This window comes from Mercenaria mercenaria, chromosome 13, assembly GCF_021730395.1.
Source record: "Mercenaria mercenaria strain notata chromosome 13, MADL_Memer_1, whole genome shotgun sequence".
Lineage (NCBI taxonomy): Eukaryota > Metazoa > Mollusca > Bivalvia > Venerida > Veneridae > Mercenaria > Mercenaria mercenaria.
In genome coordinates, this window is record NC_069373.1 from 14,547,271 (window position 1) to 14,565,195 (window position 17,925).

At 35.8% G+C, this 17,925-nt stretch overlaps 1 protein-coding gene across 4 annotated transcripts in view; it reads left to right on the plus strand.

Moving 5' to 3' along the window:
* Positions 1–17,925, plus strand: part of LOC123529723 (uncharacterized) — an 84,341-nt gene that overhangs the window by 25,250 nt on the left and 41,166 nt on the right. The window contains exons 1-14 of one of the 4 annotated variants that reach the window (XM_053521234.1): positions 723–782; positions 2,957–2,983; positions 4,172–4,366; positions 5,728–5,879; positions 8,645–8,787; positions 10,768–10,874; positions 11,422–11,519; positions 12,381–12,482; positions 12,721–12,858; positions 15,081–15,192; positions 15,610–15,732; positions 16,012–16,080; positions 16,700–16,831; positions 17,190–17,296. In XM_053521234.1, coding sequence (XP_053377209.1) covers positions 750–782; positions 2,957–2,983; positions 4,172–4,366; positions 5,728–5,879; positions 8,645–8,787; positions 10,768–10,874; positions 11,422–11,519; positions 12,381–12,482; positions 12,721–12,858; positions 15,081–15,192; positions 15,610–15,732; positions 16,012–16,080; positions 16,700–16,831; positions 17,190–17,296 — 1,538 coding nt within the window. In that variant the 5' untranslated portion in view covers positions 723–749. Of the gene's footprint in view, positions 1–702; positions 783–2,956; positions 2,984–4,171; positions 4,367–5,727; positions 5,880–8,644; positions 8,788–10,767; positions 10,875–11,421; positions 11,520–12,380; positions 12,483–12,720; positions 12,859–15,080; positions 15,193–15,609; positions 15,733–16,011; positions 16,081–16,699; positions 16,832–17,189; positions 17,297–17,925 lie in introns of those variants that run through there. The other 3 variants (XM_045310225.2, XM_053521235.1, XM_053521233.1) reach the window with 3 other exon arrangements.

Below are 17,925 nucleotides of genomic sequence, written 5' to 3' on the forward strand. Positions count from 1 at the left end.
AATTCAGGTGATAATTTCATCCTATGACACATGATTACTTAATGGTAAGCAGATTTTCCAGAGGCAGGAGCATATGAAAACATTCAAAACCTATGACAGAATTGAGGTAGGGGTAATACTGTATTATATCCTCGGTACAACTTTTGCAATCTGTGGAGGTGGGGGTGCAAATTCAGGTGATAATTTCATCCTATGACACATGATTACTTAATGGTAAGCAGATTTTCCAGAGGCAGGAGCATATTAAAACATTCAAAACCTATGACAGAATTGAGGTAGGGGTAATACTGTATTATATCCTCGGTACAACTTTTGCAATCTGTGGAGGTGGGGGTGCAAATTCAGGTGATAATTTCATCCTATGACACATGATTACTTAATGGTAAGCAGATTTTCCAGAGGCAGGAGCATATGAAAACATTCAAAACCTATGACAGAATTGAGGTAGGGGTAATACTGTATTATATCCTCGGTACAACTTTTGCAATCTGTGGAGGTGGGGGTGCAAATTCAGGTGATAATTTCATCCTATGACACATGATTACTTAATGGTAAGCAGATTTTCCAGAGGCAGGAGCATATGAAAACATTCAAAACCTATGGCAGAATTGAGGTAGGGGTAATACTGTATTATATTCTCGGTACAACTTTTGCAATCTGTGGAGGTGGGGGTGCAAATTCAGGTGATAGTTTCATCCTATGACACATGATTACTTAATGGTAAGCAGATTTTCCAGAGGCAGGAGCATATGAAAACATTCAAAACCTATGACAGAATTGAGGTAGGGGTAATACTGTATTATATCCTCGGTACAACTTTTGCAATCTGTGGAGGTGGGGGTGCAAAGTCAGGTGATAATTTCATCCTATGACACATGATTACTTAATGGTAAGCCTTTCTTTTGCCTAATTAAGGTTGTCAGTTCAAACTTCGAATACGGTCTGATAGGACATTCTGGGAAAAAGTCTTATTCTGATAGCTTTTGGTGTAACCAAAAAAGCAAGAACAAATAACATTTTCTTTGTTATATTGAGAGCAGAATTAATATGAATGGAGCATACATCAAAAATTTTTACAGGGTTTATATTTCATGGATGTATAAAATGTCCTCAGTATTTCAGTTTATATATGATTTTAAGACCTTGAAGTTGTCATTAGTGTGTAACCTTTTCTGGATTTTTGTGCCCCCCTATGAGTGGTGGGGGCATATAGATTTGCTCTTGTCCGTGCGTCCATCAGTCCGAAGTTCGTGACACGCCTAGCTCAAAAAGTATTTGATATAAATTGATGAAACCTTGCATGAGTCTTTATCATGATATGAACTTGCGCGCTTCTTATTTTTCGTCTGGCTCCGCCCCCTAGTTTTAGAGTTATGGCCCCTGAAATAGTCAAAAATGCACATTTTCACCTTGTGACACGCCTAGCTCAAAAAGTATTTGATATAGATTCATGAAACTTTGCATGAGTCTTAATCATGATATGAACTTGCGCACCTTTTATTTTTTGTCTGGCTCCGTCCCCTAGTTTTAGAGTTATGGCTACTGAAATAGTCAAAAATGCACATTTTCACCTTGTGACACGCCTAGATCAAAAAGTATTTGATATAGATTCATGAAACCTTGCATGAGTCTTTATCATGATATGAACTTGCGCACCTCCTATTTTTCATCTGGGTCCGCCCCCTATTTTCAGAGTTATGGCCCCTGAAATAGTCAAAAATGCACATTTTCACCTTGTGACACGCCCAGATCAAAACGTATTTGATATAGATTCATGAAACCTTGCATGAGTCTTTATCATGATATGAACTTGTGCACCTCCTATTTTTCATCTGGGTCCACCCCCTATTTTCAGAGTTATAGCCCCTGAAATAGTCAAAAATGCACATTTTCACCTTGTGATGCTCCTAAATCAAAAAGTAATTGATATAAATTGATTAAACCTTGCATGAGTCTTAATCATGATATGAACTTGCGCATCTCCTATTTTTTATCTGCCTCTGACCCCTATTTTCATAGTTATGGCCCCTGAAATAGTCAAAAATGCATATTTTCACCTTGTGACGCACCTAGCTCAAAAAGTATATGATATAAATGGATGAAAACTAACATGAGTCTTTATCATGATATTAACTTGCATACCTCTTATTTATTTGCTGGCTTCTCCCCCCATGTTTCAAGTTATGGCCCCTGAAATAGTAAAAAAAATGCACATTTTCACTTAATTTTGTGCCTAACTCAAAAAAAAGTATTTAATGTAAATTAATGAAACCTTGCTTGAGTCTTTATCATAATGTGAATTTGCACACTCGGCATTCTTCTTGAGACTCTTAGCATTTATTACAGAGTTATGGCCCTTGAAATAGCCAAAATAGTGCATTTTTTGTTTGTGATGCTCAGCTCAAAAAGTATGTGGTATAGAATAATGAATCCTTTTCATAAATATTTTTTGAGGCTATACCCCATTAAGACTGCAAACATTTGAATTATATCCCCTTATTTGTGACAAATGTACCAGTGGTGGGCACACCCTGTGTCCTACAGACACATTCTAGTTCCTATAAGGAAATCTCTTAATCCTTACCATGCTGGACATGACTGATTCTGCCTTTGCGACCAGTGTAGATCATGATCAGCCTGCACACCTGTGCAGTCTGATCATGATCTGCTCTGTTCGCTATTCAGCCAGTTATTTTTTGGTAAGCGCTCCTTTTATCAGTTAATGGTACTGTCCAGATTGAAAGATGGACAAGTTCATTATAGAAATTTAGCAGGATAAGGGTTAAAACTGGTATTGAATCAATGTTATTTTGATGATACTAAGGAGATATTTTACACAGAATAAAGAGTTGTAGGTTTATGCAGATACGCTTGTGTTAAGGTAAACCACATGGGATAAAGAGATGAAATTGTTGTTGTTGTTTTTGTTGTTGTTACTACACCCATTTCTTTACAGTCAGGTCAGAAGTCCCGGGTACCTGATGTAAGCGCCAATTGTTTTGTTAATTTTGCTGATTTTCTTTTATTTTGATTAACATGCGTTTACAAACGTGTTTTGTTTATTTTCCAGCCATAAGCATAATATCTTGTTTGTTTATTTCTCAAATATTAGATGGTACATCAAATCAATTGTGTAGTGTAGTTCCAAATATTTTAAAATAGCAGAATTTTTTATAGTTCTATACATATGGCGTAAAATGTTATCTCTTTAATTTATATGCATGTCTATACAGTACTATGATAATTTTTTTTAAATATAACCAAATTGAAACATTTCTGACATAAATTGATACAGTAGACTTACTGATTTTGTATCACAGACTTATTTGCATTGTTAAGAATTTGCACAAATTAATTTTTCTATACTTTGAGATATAATGCTTCTTAATTAATATTCATGAGAGATTTGAATATGCATGTCACTCTGATCGCAAATATTAGTGAAAATAAAACCTTTGTGAAATTATCTAGTATACAATATCCAAATTTTGTAATACTTTTATTATGTTTATGCTTCAGTAAGGACCATTAAACTGAGGTGAATTTAACACAAAATTCTGTTAACAAATTTCTAAGTCACTACAAACAGCTTGGCTATACATGGAATGTTTAATTTGTATGCGTTAATTGATTGTAACCACTTAAAACGCTTGCTGTACAATGGTATTGTATTGTCATAGTGATGTTGTGGTTTTGTGAGAGTGCGGACCTCAGTTTTGCATATTTGCATATATCTGTAAATAGTAGGCATTGATTTATGTTCATGAATGTTAAATATGTTCTATGAATAAAAATCTTAAGATAATTTTGAAAGTTTAAAATTTTGTTTTTTGATGAAAGAATTTTTTTAAAGTATTTATATATTCGAATTACTGTTAAACATAAATTGTACAATGTTGTAATAAAAGATGAAATCATGTTTCCAAAATAATACCTTTTAAATTTGTTGATGGTTTTGTTTATTTAAACTTGTTAGTAGGTGATTCAACTCTACATAATTATTTCAGATCACAATAATAATGTGTAGCCTGTTTCACTCTGAGTGATCTGAAGAATTACAAATGATCAACATTTTTTTTTTAACGGATTAACACCAGTATCCCTCTTTTTTATGACATTAGTTGTGTTAATGAACTTCATTGTACATCAGATGATTTATTATATCAAACAGCTTGGCCAGGAGAACTGGGGTATAGATTCTCCCACCCATGCACTGAAGCAGGAGTCAAACTGGCTCCCGTATGTCAAACTGAAGCCAGAACACAACGCTACCCAGGAGAAAGTGTGGACCCAGCTGAGACAGGTCAACAATACAGATGAGATCTTACGAATGCAGGCACACTTCATACATGTGTCTGATGCTGAGGTAAGCATTAAGGTGCTTACGTATGTAAACAAACTTTATACATTTGTCAGATGCTGAGGTGTCTTAATGTCCTTACAAATGCAGGTATACTGTATACATGTGTCAGATGCTGAGATAAGGGGCCTTAGTGGCCAGATGGTTAAGGTTGCTGACTTCCAGTCACTTACCCCTCACCAATGTGGGTTTGAGCCTTGCTTGTGGCATATAATTCTTCATTTGAGGAAGACATCCAGCTGGCTTACAGAAGGTCAGTGGTGCTACCCAGCCAGGTGTCCACCCATAAAAAAATAATGCTGGAAGAGCACCTGACATCTTCCTCCTCTTAAAGCTGGAAAGTCACTGTTTGGTCTATGATTGTGTCATGGTGACTTTCAACCCAATAAAAAGAAACATGCTGAAGTAGGTAACCCATAATGTTTTCACCTATCTTATCGTGGTCCGAATGAAAGATTCTGACTATATAAAATTCTGTTAACTTTTTATTGTCATTTTTCGGCCAAAGTGCTTTGTTTACTTTGGATAAAGAAAAGAAAAAAAGCAAGAAAAAAGTCAGCTTTTTTAAAGGTATACAGCTCTGTCAAAAGATGCAGTGGCCAAACTGCACCGCTTCACATACATTAAGAGCACTTGAATGTCTTCTTGATATAAGCTATATGGACATGAAGCAATTTCTTACATTGGATAAGAATGACATGATATGATTGGTCAGTATTTATATCCCCATTATGTTTTTGATCTAAGAGACTTCTAGTAACCAAGTTTACATCATTTACATGTGTTTACAGGTATGCAAGCTGTCCCTTTCTTATTGAACCTCTTGGCAGACATACAGAATTTTTGCAAGTTTTAAAAACTGTAAAAAATCATAAACATATTGCCAACAAACAAAACAATCATACTCTAAAGGCGTACGCTAGAATTCCCTGTATATGAGATGGGTGAAAATTTTCCCAATAACAGAATTTCTTTAAACTTTGGATATTGAAGAACAATCATCTAAGAAACAAAAAAATGCAATAAAAATCATAGGTCACCGGATTCGAAAAAGAGTTATCTGCCCTTGAAAACGTCATTTTTGGGGGAAATGCCGTTTTCAAGGGCAGATAACTCTTTTTGGATACCGGTGACCTATGATTTTTATTGCATTTTTTGTTTCTTAGATGATTGTCCTTCATTATCCAAAATTTGAAGAAATTCTGTTATTGGGAAAAATTTTGCACCAAATTCTAGCATACGTCCTTAAACACCTCTAATACAGAGCTACCCATGACATTTATTTAAAAAATGTATACTGGTTACCGTAGTTTAACACAAGAAAGTTGGCTGTGATCTGTTTAATTCCTAACTTGTTTGTGTTTCAGCATGTACAAGAGATTCTGCAGGAACATGCTAGCACAGTAAGGAACCCAAAGACAGGCAAGGCTGCCAGAGTTACAACCAATCATGATGCCAATAATATGAATACTCTTCAAGTATGGAGGAAGATTTACTGTAACACTGATCTCTATACTGAGTGAGTTTTCAGCGTTAGTTTTTTTTTAGTTTTTATGACAGAGCCAACAGTACACAACTGGGGCTAGATATTCTGTAGTGCTGATTTAAGTTTTTAATTTTATTGCATGATAGTATATTAAAGTTTCATGGCACACTTCTCAATTTCACCATTTCTTCTGAACTACTGCCCCTGTCATCATCAAACCTCACCTTAGGGTTGGTCCTGGTAATAATATTACTTCACGGTATTTCTTATTAAACCTTTTACGCCTGACTAATGTTTTCCTCCATTGAGATTACAGCCCCTTACCCTCACCCCTTCCCCAACAAATTTTTTTTTACATTTCTAACCAGAATGTACTATTTCATACTAACTTTATCTTGTATCTCATATTGTTTCTTAGTATTACTCACTTTCCACTAACTTCCATCTCCCCCCACCCACCCACAAAAAAAATACAGATTATTATTTAAATAATTTTTTGTATGTTTCTCACACTAAAATCTCTTATATATCTCATATTGCTTCCCTTCATATTCCATTCCCAGACTTCTTCACACACACATTACACCCCAATTTATTTTTACATTTTTTTCATTAAACATTTGTATACCCATCCCTTCTCCCACCCTGGCAAAATGTTTGTTTCCATGTTCCTTTCTCTTTCAAGATTTGAACTCCTCTTTGATTTTTAGTACACTTTAATCCTCACATTACACCCCCACCCCACAAGCTCATTTGTAAGAAAATCTACAAATTTTCTGTTGCATTCACTGTCATTTTTACTCTTTTTTTATTAGCTCACCTGTCACATAGTGACAAGGTGAGCTTTTGCGATCACCCTTCGTCCGTCGTCTGTGTGTCCGTGCGTCAACAATTTCTTGTCTGCACGATAGTGGTTTCATTTATGATTTTATTTTAACCAAACTTGCACACAACTTGTATCACCATAAGATCTCGGTTCCTTTCTTGAACTGGCCAGATCCCATTATGGGTTTTAGAGTTATGGCCCTTGAAAGGGCCAAAATTAGCTATTTTGACCTTGTCTGCACAATAGCAGCTTGATTTATGATTTGATTTTTACCAAACTTGCACACAACTTGTATCACCATAAGATCTTGGTTCCTTTCTTGAACTGGCCAGATTCCATTATGGGTTCCAGAGATATGGCCCCTGAAAGGGCCAGAATTAGATATTTTGACCTTGTCTGCACAATAGCAGCTTCATTTATGATTTTATTTTAACCAAACTTGCACACAACTTGTATCACCATAAGATCTTGGTTCCTTTCTTGAACTGGCAATATTCCTTTATGGGTTCTAGAGTTATGGCCCCCTGAAAGGGCCAAAATTAGCTATTTTGACCTTGTCTGCACAATAGCAGCTTCATTTATGATTTGAATTTTATCAAACTTGCACAAAACTTGTGTCACCATAAGATCTCAGTTCCTTTCTTGAACCGGCTAGATCCCTTAATGCATTCCAGAGTTATGGCCCCTGAAAGGGCCAAAATTAGCTATTTTGACCTTGTCTGCACAATAGCAGCTTCATTTATGATTTGATTTTAACCAAACTTGCACACAACTTGTATCACCACAAGGTCTTGGTTCCTTTCTTAAACTGGCCAAATTCCGTCATGGGTGATAGAGATATGGCCCCTGAAAGGTCCAAAATTGGCTATTTTGGCTTTTGCAGCCATATAGAGACTTCATTTATGGTTTTATTTGATACAAACTTCCAAAATATCTTCAACAACAATAAATCTTAGATTCCATGACAAATCAGATCCAATCGTAGGTTCCAGAGTTATTTTATATCTGATTACCTCCCCTGATTGTAATCAAAATGGATTTATATCAGTAAGTACTTATAGGACTTATTTGAAATTTCATAATTGTCATTAGTTGGACTGAGACAATCAGGGTAGATAACTATGGACTGATTTTATGTCAAATTACCTCCCTTTATTTCAGATTAAAATGGGTATATCTCCATAACTAATGAAGATGCTGATCTGAAATTTCATTTATGTCAACAGATTTATTTGGCAGAGCCTTCTATTGTTCACTTACAATATTTTTTTTTAATTACTTCCCTTTTACATTACTATAAATAGCTTATTTTTAGTAACTTTTTTATTATTGGCCGTAGGGAAAAACCGAGACCACTTTTCTGTGGTACAACATGGATGGAACCTCCAATTTTTAGGTGCATTTTTACATACCTGTACCTTGTAAGAATTGTTTTTTCTTTTTGGTTAAATTTCTTCCCTTTGTTGTTCCTGTCCTTTCGACTTAAATATTTTTACTGAGGACCTTCTTGTCCTCAAGTGCAGTGATAACAGGTGAGCGATATAGGGCCATCATGGCCCTCTTGTTGGCAAACATGTTCAACAGCCAAGCACACTGTACAGCAGTCCATGTGAAGTTAAGAAAACATTTTTCACGGCAGTACGTTGATGCAATGTTCTGTTTACCAGGATGTATATAACACAGGGCAGTTCGTTTATATTTTGTAGACTTTGATTATCTGAACGTAAAATATGATGGAAATAAATTTGATAGCAAGGTGTTAGTCAGTAAAAACATGTATTTTAGGATTAGAAATGATAAACTAAATTTTCATTGGAGTCAGTATATTTCTCAAATAACAAAAATGATACACAGTAATTGTCTGGCTTAAAAAGACAAGCTTGGTTCCCAATAAATACTCTAAATATTACAGTTTAGGTGTAAATCCCTGCCTCCATAAGGTGAATTTTATCTCTGTCCATCATTATTTCAGTGCGGATGATGATGATTCAGTAAAGGTTGTTGACTTTGATGAGAGAGATATAGAGAATGTGAACCTAAACAACAACAAAAGAGCGGGCAGTGCCAGGAAAAGACGAGACAGTTATGACTACATTAACACTGTACAGATGCTTGGTAAATGCTATACTATGCAACCCTGCTTACTACAGCAAAGATGGCAAGAGAGTCGAGGCTGCTTCAAGCAATTCATTTGATCCAAGGCCCTTTTCCTTATATTTTTTTTTTGTGTTTGAATTGCTGAAAACCTCGGATAAGTCAAGCATTTTGCTTAAACCCTTGCAATTTAGAGCAGGCAGTATCTTACTGTACAATATATTCAGAAAACTTACACATTTTGGCTGGCTGATATGTATGGTGTAGATTGTCAAAACTTGAGTTTGATTGGAGGAGATCAAGCTCTGTATTACACAATGATCATTAACATTGGAATAATGTAAACAGTTCTCTCTAAACTGGCACTGATCTCAAAAATCTTTTCTAGAAATAATAAAAATACAATATGGTATATGTAACAAGGCACTATATAAATGTAAAAGGCTGGGAAAGCAAAAAACATGATTATTACTGTTCCTACATTTTTAGCTCGACTATTCATAGAATAGTGAGCTATTGCACTCGCCCATGCGTCGGCGTCGGCGTCCGCGCGTCCGCGTCCCTATTTTGGTTAAGGTTTTGTATGTAAGCTGGTATCTCAGTAACCACTTGTGAAAATGGATTGAAACTTCACACACTTATTCACTGTGACAAACTGACTTACATTGCACAGGTTCCATAACTCTATTTTGCTTTTTTACAAAATTATGCCCCTTTTTCGACTTAGAAATTTTTGGTTAAGGTTTTGTATGTAAGCTGGTAACTCAGTAACCACTTGTGGGAATGGATTGAAACTTCACACACTTATTCACTGTGATGAACTGATCTACATTGCACAGGTTCCATAACTCTATTTTGCTTTTTTACAAAATTATGCCCCTTTTTCGACTTAGAAATTTTTGGTTAAGGTTTTGTATGTAAGCTGGTATCTCAGTACTTACTAATGGGAATGGATTGAAACTTCACATACTTGTTCACTATCATGATCTGACATGCACTAAGCAAGTCCCATAACTCTACTCTCTTTTTTTTCAAAATTATGCCCCTTTTTTGACTTAGCAGTTTTTGGTTAAATTTTTGTATGTAATCTGATATCTCAGTATCCACTCATTGGAATGGATTGAAACTTCACACACTTGTTCACTGTCATGATCTAACATGCACTGTGAAGGTCCCATAACTCTACTTGGCATTTTTACAAAATTATGCCCCTTTGACTTAGCAGTTTTTTGTTAAGTTTTTGTATGTAAGCTGGTATCTCAGTATCCACAAATTGGAAAGGATTGAAACTTCACACACTTGTTCACTGTCATGATATGACATGCAGTACAGAGGTTCAATACCTCTACTTTGCATTTTACAAAATTATGCCCCTTTTTCAACTTTTGTATTCATTCAATTGACAAGGCTGTTGAATAGTCGAGCGTTGCTGTCCTCCGACAGCTCATTTCATCAAGGGGAAACAATTATTGGATGTCCTAGAGGTTCTTTTCATTATCAGCTTTAGTACCAATATGTAATTTAAAATGGATAGAGACTATATCAGCAATATTTACGAGAAAATAATTTGATATGGAATTACATGCATAAAATAACTAAACATGAATCTGTACCAGTACTTTACAGTTTACTCTTTGATTAATTATAGAAGATTTGAATCATATTTGGGATTGAGCATAAAATATAAATATCATAATCAAATAATAGTCAAAAAGCAGAAAAAATTGTTTTGTGCAAATACTGTGAATTTTTTTTATACTTATGAAGGGACTACTCTTTTTGGATTTCATGTTCTGTTAATGCACCAGATTAAATACGGTCAAAGAAAAGTCTGAATCATATTATCTTCAGAAGTTGAAATCTTTAAATTCATATTCCATCTCCACAATATACTGAAACAATAAAGTTTCATACCCATGAAATTAAAAGGATTTTACAGTATCTAGACAGAAATAGTTCCTGTTATAGGCAAATAACTCTTGATGTTTACTGTGTTTTCAGGTTTAGATGAAGGAGAACAGAATCACAATGATGCAGCTACTGTACAGGGAGCCTATCTGTCCTTCCTTCATCTCCGACATTTACGTCTCCGAGACCTTCAGAGATCTGTAAGTTTCACATGTCAGGGGTCATTTTCTATATGATGTATAGATAATTATAGTGAATCATAGAGATCTGTTTGTTATATGTGTTTAGGTCATTTTTTCCATAATGATGTATAGATTATCACTATAACCCTTAGAGATCTGCATGTAAGTCGTACTTGTTGAGGTCATTTTCAATATATACTACATAGGGTATCTCTGAGATCTACATAGCTCAGCAAGTTACATGTATTGAGGTCATTTTCCATATGTAGTAGCATATAAAGTAAAACATCAACAATCAACAGCTTACATTTGTGATGTAACAAATCAGTGACAAACAGTAATCAGTAGTGCCCTCAGATATAGATATTTTTGCTAGTCAGTACAGAAGGCACCAATATATATATATTTCGTTATATATTAGGAGTGCATACAACACTAAAAAAGCTTGATTTTTTTCCCCTGTTATTTTTGCTTTACTTTTTAAACAATAGCATCTGGATTTTTCCTCACATTCTGTCTTGAGAGTAAGTGTGCTTTGGTTGTTGTCATTTATTTCTATTTTCAGTGCTTGAGTATGTTTAACTACTTTAGATCCCTAGAGAGAACACTAACAATAAATGATGCAGGTCTTACACAAGATGAAGCAGATTTCAAACAGGCTTGGTATCTAGAATTTTAACTGTAATCCTCATTTGAGCCGCGCCATGAGAAAACCAATATAGTGGCTTTGCGACCAGCATGGATCCAGACCAGCCTGCGCATCTGCGCAGTCTGGTCAGGATCCATGCTGTTCGCTGACGGTTTCTCTAATTGCAATAGGCTTTGAAAGCGAACAGCATGGAACCTGGCCAGACTGCGCGGATGCGCAGGCTGGTCTGGATCCATGCTGGTCACAAAGCCACTATGTTGGTTTTCTCATGGCGTGGCTCATTATTGTTTCACTGACTGTAAATATATCGAGAACTTAAGGTAGTGGACCCGTGATTACATTTGGCAATTTCTGTGTGATTTAAATATTTTCAGTAGACAGTTTTACATTCTTCAGATGTAAGTATAGGGCTTTCCATAACTGGAGAGTGCTGTGATTGCATACAGGGGTTAAGTTATTCCAGTTGTCATTACATCTTCACTACCTTCATATAATAAAAAAAAATTACAGCTGTTTTTCCTTTTGACAGCCATTGAGATATCACAGTGTTATTTAACACAAGTATTCTTGTTGAAGACTGTGTTTTTGTTAAACCCACCTGTGTCAGAAATATTGCCCTTAGGGGCACATGGGGTCTGCCTTCACCATTAAAATCTGTAAAAGTTGCCACATGGTATCTGTTATTAGATTTGTTGTTAGATCGTTTGCTTATCAGTTACTAGTGTGATACTCACAAAGTGAAGAGATTCTGAAATGAAGCTTCAAAACGGGATATAGTCAGCCATGGAATATATCAGCTCATCAGAACTTTTTCATCAGCTTTTAAAGCTTATGTCATCCGCAGTGAAAGATATATCTAGTATGTTATATTACAGTCCACAAAATCACAGGACAGCTACTGAGACAGATGGGTCAGTGGGAGGTGGAGGCGGGCTGGCATCACATTCTTACCTACATAATACACCACTAGACTTCAAGTATGTAGTATTCATACTGAAAGTGTTTGTATATCGTTTAGCAATAATACTGTTCTAAATAAGTCTTGCTGGGTCATAGAACTTATGTTAAAATCAGATGTTTGCATAATTCAAGTGTAAAAGATATGCAAAAGTCAGCCATGAGCACTGTCATCATTATATGTAAAATTTTCTTGAGAATTATTTTGTCATTCTTGTGTAGGAATGGTTTTTAGTAAAGTATTGTATTTATATACAGGCTGAATGAGTCTGAGTTTGTTGAGTTTGCTGATGTAGATAATCACGATGATTTCTTCACAATTGACGATGGTAGAATCCATGTACAGGATCAGAGGGGATACTACATTATGTATGATTCTGCTATCAAAGATTTGGAGTAAGTTGCAGCATTATTTTGTTTAATTTGTTGTTATCTTTCATCACTTATCTAATGTCAGTATTAGACAGACTTCTTTATTCACACAAGCCAATTTTTGGCAGTTGCACAACTTTTTCCATAAAGTCATGATAATTGAACAGTGTGGAGTAAATTTACATAGCTCATTAAGTTGTATAAAAAGGAAATCCCATTCTTAGTCTGAAATACATCCGGAAACTCTGTAGAACTTTTGTTTATGAACAAAACTCAACTGTTTACAATTTCATTTCATTTCGAGAATGTGATCAGTGTGCATACAGTCAGATATTTCTCAAGGCAAATTTAGATGGAATTATTTAAACAGTTGATACTTCAGAAGCTTTTTTAGCTCAGCAGGGTGAGCTGTTGTGATTGTGCTGTGTCTGATATCTTGAGTTAGTTTTTGACTTTAAACAACTTCTTCTCATGAAACACATGGCAGATCTTCAAACTTTATCTGTAGCACCCTTGCTTGGACCACCCTTGAGTTTGCTCAGATAGTTCTGTTCCGTTGAGAGGCTGCCAGAGCTAAAAATAGACCAATGATATCTTTAAACAACTTCTTCTAATGAAATACTTGATAGCCCATCACTAAATCTTGTCAACAGTATTTTTGTACAACTCCCTTTCTAGTTTGTTCAGAGACTCCACTTGGCTTTTTTAATGGCTGCCTGTGCTAAAATAGAAAAACATTGAGACATGTAAGGTCCTCTCTGGTTCAGATGGATCTGCTTGGCCCCTCTAAGTGGCCACTAGAGCGAAAAATGGAACTACATGATGTATATTTGCCAAACTTGGTCTGTATTATCCTTGTAAGGTTCGCTTTAAAGTTTGTTCAAATGATTTTGTTCTGCCCCTATAGAGACAGGCTAAGCTAAAAATAGAATAAACTGAAAACAGCTACTTCTTGTTTGATGTCACTTTTAATGATACCATCATTGCCCTGTTGTTTTCAGACATCATTAGCTCGACTATTCGAAGAATAAGGGAGCTATCCTACTTGCCCCAGCATTGGCGTTAGCGTGAGCGTCACACAAATGTTTCAGTTTGCGTACCACCCCAAATATTTTCAAAGTCCATTGAGATATTGCTTTCATATTTTGCATACTTGTTTACCCTCATGACCCCAGTCTGTAAAAAGGAGGAGGCAACTCTATCAAGCAATTTGTCTGAATTATGGGCCCTTTTTGACTTGGAATAAATGTTAAAGTTTGCATACCACCCCAAATATTTTCAAAGTCCATTGAGATATTGCTTTCATATTTTGCATGCCTGTTTACCATCATAGCCCCAGTCTTTTAAAAGGAGGAGGCAACTCTATCAAACATTTTGACTGAATTATGGCCCCTTTTCGACTTAGAATATGCTTATTGTAATGTTAAAGTTTTACTCATAGCTTATATTATACTATCAAGCACTGAGAATAGTCGAGCATGCTGTCCACTGACAGCTCTTGTTTTATTATGATGTTGTGCCCCCACCACTCAGTGGAGGGGGCATATAGATTTGGTCTTGTCCGTCTGTCTGTCCGAAAAATAATTGTGACGCGCCTAGCTCAAAAAGTATTTGATATAAATTGACGAAACCTTGCGTGAGTCTTTATAATGATATGAACTTATGCACCTACTATTTTTGTCTGGCTCTGGCCCCTATTTTCAGAGTTATGGTCCCTGAATTAGTCAAAAATACACATTTTCTTCTTGTGACGGGCCTAGCTCAAAAGTATTTGATATTAATTAATGAAAACTTGCAAGAGTCTTTATGATGATATAACTTGCACACCTCCTATTTTCTGTCTAGCTCGACCCCCTATTTCTAAAGTTATGGCCCCTGAAATAGTCAAAAATGCACATTTTTACCTAATGATGTGCCTAGCTCAAAAAAGTATTTGATGTTAATTCATGAAACCTTACATGAGTCTTTATTATGATGTGACCTTGCACACTTGGCATTCTTCTTGAGATTTTAGCACTAATTACATGTACAGCATTGAAATAGCCAAAATAGTGGATACTTTGTGATGTTCATAGCTTAAAAGGTGTATGGCTTGGATAATGAATCCTTTATATAAAATTTTTGTTGAAGCTATACCCCCATAAGACTGCACACATTTGAATTATTGTCCCTTATTTGTGACAAATGTACCAGCGGGGGCACACCCTCTGCCCTACAGACACATTCTAGTTGAAACTGTTTTCTAGGGAATTAGAGAGGGGTCTGATGTTGCTTGCCACCCACTTTATAGAGAAGGATCGTAATCTCCGAGGTATATCTAGGGTGAACAAGGTGTCAGAGTCAGCTAGACGCAGACAGGTATATACACTTTTCTCGCTTGCAGATGCTCGGTTAAATTTGCCCCAATTGCAAAAATGTTGTAGATATTCATGACAATCTTTTATCCATTAACTATTTGATTCCGTGAACAGATACTGATTTATAATGTATATTAACTACATTGATGTAATATAATTGCTGCCTTTTAGTGGGGCAGTATGAGGATTTACTGACCTGAGGAAAGTTATATTGACCGAAAGCATAGCATATTGACTTAATCTAAAAGGCAACAATTAATATTGCTTTATCAATGAATCCAACAACTGCAACTTTAAAAGAAATCTCAATCCAAACAGAGGTATACCCTGAAATTCTTAATTTGTGTATAACACATTAAAATGACATCTCATTGTTTTGAATTAATGAATATCAATTAAATTTTCTCATTATTTACAGCAATCTACAGCTGGTCCAGGAGACTTTGATATGACAACCTATGCTCATATGGAGGTGGACAGGTTTGGAGTTATGATGGACTTATGGACTAATGAGACAGCTTTCATGGAATGTAAAAGGGAGGTAAGTATTCTGTTAAAAAAAAACTATAGCTTTTTGTTTTTCATATCACTGAACTGCTCAAAACATTCCTGATGTAAAATTTTTAATGGATTCAGCATACCTTTTTTTTTTTTCATTTACGTTGTTTTTTTGTTTGTTTTTTTTTTTCGAGGGGGGGGGGGGGGTGGGGGTGTTGTTTTTGTTTGTTTGGATAGTATTGAAGAAGAGCAACTTTCACACATATTTCATGATATTTTATGATTTGATATATGATTTAAATGTTTTTAACTACTATTCTAGTTAATAGACTGTTACATGGAGGCCTACCACAATGTTTTTGACCGAGATGAGAAGAGAGCCTTAGCACAGGTAACATTGTAATGTCCAAAAACTTTGTGTTTATGTGTCACCAGTTAACCAGGTTTTCAGGCAGTTCAAATTTTCAACAAGTTCGATCGATTAAGACTTTCACTGGTCTGGCAGATATTTTCCTTGATTCTTTGATATTATTTAAAATGATAAATAGATATTAAAACCCATATTATCATTGTGTAGCATACAGTTTAACTATAAAAGAAGAGTTGCTTAGCTCATCATAAATTCTAGAAATGCCCGTTTCAAAGATTGTTTACTGACACTCAAGGCCTGGGTATACCGTTGTTTGAGAAAGTCAGTTAAACCTATCAGCTTCAGCTCTTTACCAACTTGCATTAAAATGATATTTCAAATTCAATTTATAAGAATTTGTTTAAGCTTGATTGTAATGAAAGCTTCAAGCTTATTTGAACCATTCATGAGTCTGCTTCCCAGAAAAAAACCAGTACTGTTGTCATATGAGAAGATGTTTCCATGACCCTAGTGGGCCTCAAACCAATGACCCACAGGTTGATTGGCTGACATCGTAACCTCTAGACCACCTGTCCCACATTTTAAATCTCTTGAATTTAAATTGTTAACTAATTCTTTATATATATACTGGATATTTTAGGTGATACTCAACTTGATGTACCAGAGACCCAGGTTTGACCTGTCTGCGGACTATTTTATCAAGATCTATCGGGCAGAAAGTGTCATCATGAGGCAGCATATCAACCTCATCAAATCTATTCTTGATAAACAGGTTACTATAGTTACCTCACATGTTAGCTTTCCAGATTATAAAATTTTCATCCACTTTTAATAGTGCGTAAAATAAAAAGGGATGTAAGACAAAATACCTATTTTTCAGTTGAAGTACCAAAATAGGTGCAAAACAATCATATTTTTAGGTAAAATATATTTATAGTATATGTTTTATAAGCTGAAGGCCTATTGATGTTATTAACATTTCAAACAGCAAAGTTTGCTGTGCAGTGTTGTTACCAATTCTGATCTTTTTTGGATTTTGAATCTGTTCAGTAGTAGGAGGATCTGAAAGATCTTCTTTTAGATTTGGTTTGTAAAGATATCATGTGGTTTCTTTTTCCTGAAATTTACAGATAGAAGATGAACGAGAATACAACCAGAAAGTGTGTAGAGATGGGGACAAGCATGGACTGCCACATCGTATTATACCTAAACAACCTATAGCTGTAAACCATAGCAAGTATGTATTGTATTAAACAAGCTACAGGGGGCCCCCGTGGCCGAGTGGTTAAGGTCGCTGACTTCAAATCACTTGCCCCTCATCGATGTGTGTTTGAGCCTCACTCGGGGCATTGAATTCATGTGAGGAAGCCATCCAGCTGGCTTACGGAAGGTCGGTGGTTCTACCCAGGTGCCTGCTCGTGATGAAATAATGCACGGAGGGGCACCTTGGGTCTTCCTCCACTATTAAAACTGGAAAGTTGCCATATGACCTATCATGTGTCGGTGCAACGTTATATAAAAAAAAAAAAAAAAAGCTACAACTGAATAGCAAGTAGGTGGTCCAGTGGTCTAGTGATAACAAGCTTGACTGCCAGTCCAGAGGTCTGGGGTTCGAATCCCGGTCCAGACACTGGAAATTTCTGAGATGCTCTTGACTTGAGTTTCTCGCACCTAACTAAGAGGCCAATATGGGTTCTTCTCAGGAAAGACAGCTTCATGTGTATTGATGCTATACACCGGGCAGGTTAAAGAACCAGACCCAACTGGCCTGTATATGAAAGGATTTCTCTTTCTCTATTCTGGAGGCTTTGTCTCATTCTTTCCCTGTGGTCAGATCACTCTGTGTCTGTATTAGTAGAGGATGAA